This window comes from Rhagoletis pomonella, unplaced genomic scaffold (genome assembly GCF_013731165.1).
Source record: "Rhagoletis pomonella isolate Grant_MI unplaced genomic scaffold, Rhpom_1.0 Rhpom_scaffold_00005, whole genome shotgun sequence".
Classification (NCBI taxonomy): Eukaryota; Metazoa; Arthropoda; class Insecta; order Diptera; family Tephritidae; genus Rhagoletis; species Rhagoletis pomonella.
This window is the reverse complement of record NW_023458559.1, coordinates 31,073,438-31,084,358: the sequence shown is the minus strand read 5'-3', so window position 1 is coordinate 31,084,358 and position 10,921 is coordinate 31,073,438. Positions and strand designations below refer to the sequence as shown.

Below are 10,921 nucleotides of genomic sequence, written 5' to 3'. Positions count from 1 at the left end.
TGCATGTGCAGACCAAAAATATTCAGAAATGTCTGTCCAGTTCTCAAATGACCAAAACTGTATGCAAGTTTTAAACTCAGAACAAAATGTATGCGTCACTTTGAATGACCAAATAATTTATGTCCAGCTTTTAAATTACCAAAATTGTATGTATATTCCCCCAATGTCAAGAAATTTGAGTCCAGTTCTTAAATTACCAAAAACGTATGTTTACTTTTTAAATTACCAAAAATTTATGTATATTCTTCAAATATCAAAAATATTATGTCCAGTTCTTCAACGGTCGAAAATTGCTGTCCAATTTTAAAATTACCAAAAATTAATTTAAAATTTTAGATGATCTAAAATGTAGGTCTGTCTTTTAGTTACAAAACAACTATGTTTAATTAACCAGCTTAGTAAGTCCAGATTCTAAGTTATCAAAAACTTAGTTCATTTAATAAAATTCTAAAAGTGTATTTCCATCTCTTAAACAATAAAAATTTTATGTCCAGTTTTTAATAGCGAACATTTTTTTCAGTTTTAGATTACAAAAAAAAATATGTCCAGCCTTTAATATTATTAATTGTCTAAGTGTTCATAAATATATACTTAATTACATTTTAAATATGCATCACAATCAGATTAGAAATTCAATACTTGCCAGGGTTCGTATTTGCACACACATGCTCTGCTCACACACACGCCAGAAACACATTCAACTTGTACTCACTGCTCATACATATGTGTGTGTATAAGTGAAAAACAACCCAACAAGCATTTCAGTAAATGTTTTTAAAAATAACTTACAGTAAGTTTGCTATAATAAGCGTTAAATAAGCATTTTTAATATTAAGCTTATTAAAAGTTTTTTCAAATAAACCTTTATCAAGTTTTGTGAGCGTATGTTTATAAATAACTTAAACTTATAAATGAAATGCAAATGCCAACGACATGACGTAGTAAATAAAACATTTTTTCAATCGTAAGTGACGTGTTTACGTTTTTTAAAATATATTATTAAAAGAAAAAATTTAATAAAACAGATGCGGTAAAAAAAAATCCAATCCAGGACCCGCTGCGCTAATCGGTGGAGCATTCGAGTCTTCAAATGATGAGTTCTCCGTATCCTTTCTTAGTTTAACATTCAATTACAAATGTATTAAATTTTCTTCAGAAAAGTTCATCAATGAGAATGGCGGCGATGAAGCGGAATATATAGCTGCATCGAAGTTCTTTTTTTCAATTTGCCAAAACCCGCATGTAATTGAAAGCACGCAACAAGATGTAATAATTAACTTTTTTATGCTTAATTTTTGTGTGTTATCGTGAATTTGTATGCTAAAATGTCTATTCCCTATTTATATTTTCGCGACTGTAGATGAGTCCGCCGAAAATTCGCATTTCGTTTAGTTTCTAGATGTTAAGCAATCTATGTATGAGTTTTTAATGAAATATCTTTAAATAAAGGGTTATAAAAATGTTTATAAAAAGCTTTCTTTTGAAAATTTTTAGTAAGTTTATATTCATACGCTTATAAACAACTTTTTTTGAACCTTTATTATAAGTTTACACTTTTACGGTTATAAAAAGCTTTCTTTTGAACATTTATTACAAGTTTATATTTCTACGCTTGTAACCAATGTTCCTTTTCGATTATATTACGCTTACTCTCAAGCGTTTTATAAACAAAAAATCAACGTTTTGTAAGCTTAATGTTTATAATTGAAAACATAAAAAAAACTTTCTTTAAGTTTATTTTGCTTGTTGGGAAACTCTGCTCACAGAAAAGTGTGTGCTGTTTGTTATTAAGCACATGCACATGTGTGTGGGCCGATTCTTGTACAAATTTCAGCCCATGCACATGCACATAATATATTTTTAAAAGAATTTGTTTATTAAACGTTATTTTTTGAAAGACAATTCAATAAAAAGTGAGATGTTGTTTGTTTTTTATATGACAGAAAACATATTAAAAAATTATTTTAAGATTTGAGATAGAAATCAAAGTGTATAAGTTTCTCTGCGCAAAGCACACACATGTGCGTGTGCTTCCCACCATGCAAAACATGAGAAATAAGCAACAATCGCCAATGGCAACAAATTGGCGACTCAGCGATTTATTGCTGTGGTGACAAATCGGCAACATCACTTCGTTCATGTCAATTTTGAATAAAAAAGTTCTCAAAAATTCCGAAACTTATGAATATGGCGTCAATAGTATTGGCCAAAAGCATCCAAATTATGCCCAAGGACAAGATTGAAAAAATAGGAAGTCGCACAGCGAGAAAATGAATTAATTCCGATTGTAAGTTGCAATTTGGTACAAAAAAATAAATTAAGTATTAAAAAGAATAAAATTATTCCAAAAATCGCCTGAAGCGATACGAAAAGGACTCATTCAGGTAATAAGAAAACGACTCGCCCAGGCGAGTTGCCTTCGGCGGACGTTTTAGAGCGACTGGTAATAGGAAATCGACACGATGGCAATATTACCGGCAATAAATTTGTTACCGAGGGCGAAACGTTTTCTTATTGCCGGCAACAAAAATTGTTTGGTGGGTACTGTTTGTTATTAAGCACATGCACATGTGTGTGAGCCGATTTTTGTACAAATTTCAGCCCATGCACATGCACATAATATATTTTTAAAAGAATTTGTTTATTAAACGTTATTTTTTGAAAGACAATTCAATAAAAAGTGAGATGTTGTTTGTTTTTTATATGACAGAAAACATATTAAAAAATTATTTTAAGATTTGAGATAGAAATCGAAGTGTATAAGTTTCTCTACGCAAAGCACACACATGTGCGTGTGCTTTATATTAATAAAAATAAAGTACACACATGTGCCCGTGCTTTTTACCAAACAGCACAAACATGTGATGTGAGCACGTTTTTAATTTTTTATATGCACAGCACACGTGTGTGAGCGTAAAATGTTAGGATGTGCTGCGCATGTGTGTGCAAATACGAACCCTGATACTTGCTTTATCAGAATAGCAGAAATTTTTATCTATATTCAATTCCAATTAGTCCGTGATATCTAATTCTCTAATTCCCATTCGAATTGAATTTTTTACCTTGTCATTGACTCCTTTCTTAAATAACAATAACAGCAATAAAACTTGCAAATTTCCAATTGCAATCATAAATGTACATAAAAAAAACACGCACAATATTTTGTGCAAAAGCAACAGTTGCAGTCGTATGTACGTAGGGATGTATTGTCCATATATTAGTATAAGCAATGGCGTCACCGCATCTGGTGGATTTAAATCTAACCAGACTGGGTTCAACGCGATTGTAAAACTTGTTGTACGCGTTTATTTTTATTTATTTTTTTTTTTGATAAAAATATCAATTTTTTTAGATTTTAAATATTTTTAAAATTTGTTCGCTTCGTTCTAAGTGTTAGGCCTTCGTCATCGCAGCAAATGGTTGAAATTTAAAATTTTACGGCAGCATAAGTAAACAATTTACAGCAACAAGTTATTGAAAGGCGCGACGAACAAGAGAAAAAATTAATAAATCAGAAAATAAAGTATTAAGAAACGGAAAATGAAAAATAAATAAAGCAGCTCATTTCAATAAAAATGTTATTTTCTTCTTGTTGGTCACACAAAGGCGGTTAAAAGACGAAAAATAAAATATGAACAAAATCTTCAAAACCAGTTTTCGCCTAGAGTTTTTTGAACTTTTCTAATAATGATATTTGAGCCTAGAGCGAATTAACCTTTCTTTATGTAAATTATTTCTTTTTTCGAAGTTCCACTTGATCGCAGGTAAATTTAGAGGTTCTCAAAAGAAATAAACGTTTGAAAAATAACAAAAAAAAACGCTGCGAATAATACCAGATGAAATGAAGCCTAAACAGGGTGATTAATTTTGAATTTCTTTCTTCTACTTTTTTTAAATAAATTTAATTTAAATTTGTTTATAATGGCTCGCACAGCCCGTGCACCTGATCAACACATGCAATAATCAAATCGGGTGCAGTCTTGGGTCACGGCAGAAAGAGAGGGTTTACATAGTAAGTACATAAGTCGCTAGGGTTGTCTGCCTTGCTATATTTATTTTATTTATTTATTAAAAGGGAATATAATTATACATAAATAATTATACTACCTAGGAAATATAACAGCACTAGCTACAGAGCCTTCGACTGCTATATAAAAGTGGATTCACCTCACCATACGGTTGCGCATAGGTTTCAGACCTACCACGTGAAATAAAGGGCCTCATACATAAAAAGTAAGCTTAATCTCAGGCTCAATTCTTACCCAGTTGAAGTGAACTCTAGCTGAAGAATTTATACTGAAACTCGTGTCGGAGCTTTAGCTCACTTTTCATGCATGAATCCCAAAGTACCTGAAAATTACAGATGAGAACATTAACTTTTTATAACGATCACGGAGTATGATATGAAGATACGTAGTTGGGATAAACGGTCCCTTAATGGGGAAAGGTGTCTCTTTTCGGCTGGTTGAATGTCCTCGATATAGCAGCGTGGCAGCCATGGTTTGTGGTGAGAGCCATGGTTTGTGGTGACAAGATATTAAAGACTTGAAACCTTTAATCCTTCCGTCGGAAATTGTGAATTTTGAAAAGCAATAATTAGTTCACAAGTATGTTCACGGAAAATGCACAGCACGAGAACAGCATTAAACGCCATTACCACACAGGTAAATGTGGGTCTGAACCAACGTCGACCTAGTGATAGGACAGTTCTAGTCGCTATTCGACTTGTCGAAGGCATTCGACATGCTTTACCAAGCCACCCTTTGCGAAATCATTCCAGACTCGCTACTTTGAAATAGGAAAAAATGTTGGATAACAAAAAATCTGTGTGGACGTTAATCTTTACTTGAATTCCGAAAAGTTAAATCCAAGCCACGTAGATTTAAACAAGGTATCGCCGACGCTGTTAAACCTCTACATGGCCACACTCTCTCCGCTGCCACATAGTAAGTTAGGCAGACCTGTTAAACCCCAGAATTTCTACCGGAAATCTCGTGTTGTTCGAGTATCACCGCCATGACGATAGTCAAATGCTGACGGTGAAAGAGCACTATACGATGTTATCGCAGCAGTTCCTTCTAGGATATCGTCCCCCTATAACGCTCCTGCACGACTAGAGAATGGTTGGCCGTACATATTCCTTTCATTCACCGATGCACGATATAAAGCGACGCGTTTATAGCGCTGTTAGCAAGAGGATCCTTGCATTGAGGTGGAATAAGCATTTGAATACTTGCGATTTCACCTCTGGTGTGCACAAGCTCAGTTCAACGGTAAAGTCACTGACCAACCGGACAAAGCACGATGATAGAGTCGATATCTCTTTCTCGTCGGACTCGGAACGATGCGCGAGCTATTTTAGCCGACAGTTCACGCTGCATCCTACGGTGGACAAAGCTAAACATCCGAGTGTCCAGAAAACTGCAAATCTGCCAACACCCAGTGCGCCTCTTGCTTACATCGGCAGTGAGGTTCAGGTAGCCATCGGTAAAGCCTCAGACGGAATATGCAATGGGGTCCTCAATTTTTCTACGTCCACTCTCATCATTGCGGAAACCGCCCAGTTCTAGTAGCGTTGGATCTGTCATAGGCTTTTGACACCGGTTGCGATCCCACAGAGTCCGAATTTGTCAGAAATAGCCAGAATTAGTTCGGAAAATATTTAGTAATGAAGATATCGCACTCCGAGATTTAAAGTGCGATCAACTCAAAAAAATTAGGGCGATTTATTCATAGGACTTACATCCAATTTATTCAAATATTTTTTTTCTTCATGATTGATGACTTGTGCTGGAAAGTAAACTTCCAGTTACTTCCAGGAGAGGTGAGGCCCTCTCCCCTACGAAATCCCCAACGGCGAACCAATTTCGTATGTGAACAGCCCCTAAATACTCGGCGCTACCTTCGACGGTCTGCCCTTTTTCTCGGCGCACACAACCGCAATTGTCGATAGAGTACAGAGCCGCAATAAGGTTCTCAAGTCGCTAACCAGCAGCACCTGGGGCAAAGACAAAGAAACGTAGTTGCCGACATACAACGAAATTCGCCGGCAGGTTCTAAACTGTGCAGTGGTCGCCGGGGATTAGCAGGACGCAGTGGATGAAGCTATATACCTGACAAAGCACGGCACTCTGGTCAACTAAAGCATGCCTTCTGATATCGCCAAAACACCATCTACACAACGAGGCCCAAATGCTTCCCGTCAAGGAGCACAATACAATGCTTTGCAACCAAATTCTAGTAGGATACCACAGACGTAGGCACTCGAACAGACACCTGCTTGCCGCAGAGGCACATAGGCACGTCAGAAGGTATCTATACGAACCAGCGGACTAAGTCCAGAGGTTTATAAAACAACTTCTGGTCCCGACAGCGTACCGACAGGCCATAAACGACATTCACAGTGTCGATTAACACCGACTCCCGACCTGTGAATGCCGTTTCGGGTACACAGCCACCTGACGTGTACGAGACAGAACTTTATCTACTCCGGAAGACTCACCTCGCTATAGCCTAACTTCCCTCTTGATACTGCAGCAGGCGAAACTTTTACCTGCGCAGAAAAAACGCAGATATGTCCAACGAGTACTCGACATGCGGAGAGTCACCTCATGACTGACGGCATTTCTTCACATACGACGCAAAACACCACTCAACTAACGACCTTATCCCTATGGACAGGTCTAGTTTGATTTGCGCACTTCCCGGGTCTCCCATTAGTTGAGCGACAACAACGATTTAGAGCGAAGCCGATCTAGGCAGGGCTAAGTAGCCGCTTCAACAATAACAACAGTAATGTATCCTACGGATGCCATTCGCACGAATCTAATCTTTCACCCCAGCTTTTTATGACAGTGGGAATCGGATGAGATCCGTGCGGATGGCACCCGTCAGATACCGTGAGTAGCCCGGCTTTAAGTTAGTCTCTATCGGATTTATAAAATCACGCTTACATATTTTCCAAGATGTTCAACATCTTAAGTACGAAATTGTTCGCTTAAGCTTAAGCGTACATTTTATTTGAAATTTCATTACTTTTAAATTACTTTATAGTTTGGCGTACAGTTTTTACATAATAAAATACTTATCTTCTAATACAATAACCTGTTGATATGAAAATGGACTTATAATCAAACATAAATGCCTCTTAATACATACATATTTTTTGAACAAACTCATTTTACCATATTATCCCCTAAACAAATCCCTTAAACTTCAGCTATCGCGCACTTAAGATTCCAACTCCGTAATCAACACATCCGCTAGCAAAACAGCTTTTAAAATTTCTCCACGATCGCTTGCGTCCCCAATGCCCAACATTTGCAAGTCTCGTTCGCTCAGCGTTCGAAACACCACATAATCCACTTCCTCCATTTGAAACAACGATCTGTAACGTATCATGCCTACTCGTCGTAACAAATAGCCAACACGCGGACTTAAAGGTTTCGGCACAGCATGCACCTCAAATGGCTTTGCATAACGACGTTGTACCTCCTTTAAACGCAGTTGACAGCAACGACGGCGTGAAGCTAAGTTACTCGCTTTTTTACTATTACCCCTATCACTGCAGGGACTACTGGGGTTTTTTGCACCGAAATCACATTGTGTTGGCACCTGAAGACGTGTACGCATAAAGCTGTGTGGCGAACGCAAACGGCGAAAACCGGCCAGCGGTGAGCCACGACGTTGTGGCGATTTGCCGCAGTGCTCCGGCAATTGGGGTGGTGCAAGTCGCCCATTGATGGTTGTTGGCGTTGTAGCTAACACTGCTGTTATTGGCGATGCCAATGCGGATTTTGGAGTTAGCAATTTTGGTGAAGCAGTAATGCGACGCAACAAGGGCGTTAGTGTGGTGTTATCATCAGGATCATCATCGCTGCTGGCACAATCAAAATCGAAGCCGTAATCCCTAATGATCAACGGCGGGAAGGGAGCGATGGGGGAATTGCAATCTATTTAATGAATATGAAGAATATGATAAAACACCTTTATTTGTCGAATTCTAATAACAATTTTACCTGTTAGATTCATTGATGGTAAATATGTAAATAATTCCTGATAAACGTTTTAATATAACCAAAAACACAAAATAGAGCCAAGAATGATAGGAAACTAGACTGCTCAATAAAATAAAAGTGAAATTCACTGTTTTGATGGCAGTTACCGTTAATTTAAGCGGCCCTCAGACAAGGATGATAGTTGAATGATAGAATGCAATCATCTATTGTGGCTGTCGTAAGTCGTTCGAATCGACTGTCGGTCGTTGAATTATGTCGTAAATAAAAACATTAACGACAGGTTTTAACACGTTTTCAATACATCGTCATTTCGAAAGGATAATAGGAATAAAAAATCTCAGATTTCGACGAACGACTGTCGTTCCGACAATCGGAATAGGGGCGAATATTGCTCATTCCACGCGGCGATGACATTTCTCATGTAAGCGTAAAAAATCCGAATAGGATAAAACATGTCAGAAGAGTCGATTTTCTTAATATTCTATTTTTGGATGGTAAACGTAGTGTAATTGTGTTAAATAGTAAAAATGTACGATTTATAAAAAGATTATATGATTAAAAATTTAAAAATCGTTGATTTTTGTGAAAGTATTATTGAATTTAAAAATGTATACATAAGTATATACAAAAAACGAAAATCTTCAATTTTTTACACATAACAAAATGTCTAAACCATGGAGGAATATTGAACTTTTATTAGTTATTAAAATATGTACGTGTTTGAAGTTTTTTCCTTGATTTTATTTTATTTTTCTTATACGATTCATGCCACTTTTTTTTCAAATCAACAAAACTCTATAAGTAACATATCTGATTCTCATCAGCGAAGTGAGCATCAAAATAGAATTACAAAAATCTTCTCTAAAATTTCTCCTACTCGGTTGATGTAAGCAATTGTGACAGCTACGACAAATGTACACAAAAACAAATTCTCAAAGAGGGGAAACATGGAGAGTAAATAAACGATGACAGCTGTTCGGGTAGGCCGATGGCAGCTGCTATCTACTTTTCGAAAAGGGCCGGTAGAGGTTGCCAGTGTGGAAAATTTAATATAATTAAACAGATAATAAAGCCCTAGAGCTTTTATTTTTCCACATTGCTATTTTTCCCGAGTTCTCAAGAAATTTTATTCAAATCAAATTTGTTGTAAAAAGTTTTACGCCGTCCAATATTTCAAAGCAGACCTCAATTATCATGATTAGTCCGTTAGCACCTATTTTGGTCGCAACGGCAACTCTCCATCCTTTTATGTGCTGTGCGTTCACTTTTCATTGTAGAGATTTCCAATTTGTTTCATCCGATAAAAATGTAAAAAATATGTTATAAAAGCGATTTATTTTGAGTTGAAAAGGTAAGCGGCTTCAAAATAACGAACTCCTGTTCAAATAGCGATAAAATATTTGTGAAATATGTTTTGTACATATCTAATCGCGAAAATTTTCTTGGCAGCTGTAATCCGAGCGGCTCTATTGCAGTGAAAAAAAAAATCGTGGTGTGTATGTATGTGCGTATGTGAAAAATTGCCGAAATCGAACGTATTGTAAAAGTAAAAATATTCGCAGCATAAAGCCTTTCATATAAAATGTGGATATAATTAGAGTAGTTAACAGGTGTATTAAACGCATTGCTTGCAAAATATTTGAAATTACATCAAGCATAAATTTCTAATTTTCCGACTCTTTGGTCACATTTCGTTTTGCCTGCCGAAAACGCATACCTTGATAAAAGTCGAACGAAAGACGAAATGTCTGAAACAGGAGAATGATTCTCCGGTTTGCGACGATTGTCTATTTCACTCAAATTGTTACGTTTCTTTGTTCACCACTTTCTTCGGTGCCAGAAGCGCTGCCAGATGTTATATAAATATCAGTTTCTGCTATTTGAGCCAATCGGTAACTTATTACTACGTGGTGTGAAGAGGTGGAAAAATTTATTATGGTGTACAAATAAATTAGGGGTATTCTCGAAGTCCTGCACATCCCTAACACTGTGCACGATGAAACCCGGGGTTTCTATGAAATAGATTTTAAATTAATTTGTAAACTGAACATGATAGAAAAAAAAAATATTTACTGCAGACCCTTAATATAAGTTTTGAATATTTCCATGCGGCTTAAGATATTTTTACCTTTACTTAATATTTGTAAATTATTTATAAAAGTATGCATATGTAGTTCACTATCTCCCAAGAAATATAAATCCAAATTTCTCCCTTTGTGCAAAAATTAAATAAAATTAACCTATTTCCACCAAACTTTTAAACTTTATTCAGACAAATTTTAGTTATGCCCTTAAATTTTAGCATTATAAAATGTAAGTTTGAGCAAGTAAACCGTAGCGTTTATTTTTAACAATGTGTGCTGGTGCTAGGCGTCTCCTTGAATTTAAAACAATTTAGAACCTAATTTGTATGGAAGATGTTAAAAAGCAACGTTATTTTGTAGGCTATACTTTTATAAAAAGAAAGTAATAAACATTAAACAAAAGAAAAATTGTCAAAACTGTTCGAAATATCGCACTCATATTTTTGGCAGAGACTTGTTTGTTTCCATCTGTAACACCGTGTGATTCACACTTAACAATAACCATTAATACAATTGTGATTTGCAAAATAGCAGGAACTAAATAAACTGAACTTATAGTAACTTATAGTGTTTTCCGATTTATTTATATGGATGTTATAATTTGATCAGGTCTATCGGCAGTTTATCACGTTATATGAATGCCCATAATATTTGAAACCGACAAGTCTTCTTCATATTTCACCAAATATTTAACAAACAGGCAAGTTTTATTACAAAATATCTGTGTTTATATATTCGAAATGATTTGAAGAAAACCTTTCCATCTAATTCGGGTGAGCCCGAACTGTGACGAATAAAACATTCAGGGCCGGTTTCACC

The 10,921-nt window shown here is 36.0% G+C and overlaps 1 protein-coding gene across 1 annotated transcript; it reads right to left on the bottom strand.

Moving 5' to 3' along the window:
* Positions 1–7,112: 7,112 nt before the first annotated feature.
* LOC118740068 lies at positions 7,113–8,031 on the bottom strand. The gene is made up of 2 exons (XM_036471561.1): positions 8,019–8,031; positions 7,113–7,952 (listed from the first exon to the last, which is right to left on the bottom strand). The coding sequence occupies exons 1-2, from the start codon at positions 8,029–8,031 to the stop codon at positions 7,231–7,233; spliced, it is 735 nt and encodes a 244-aa protein (XP_036327454.1). The 3' UTR covers positions 7,113–7,230.
* Positions 8,032–10,921: the final 2,890 nt, after the last annotated feature.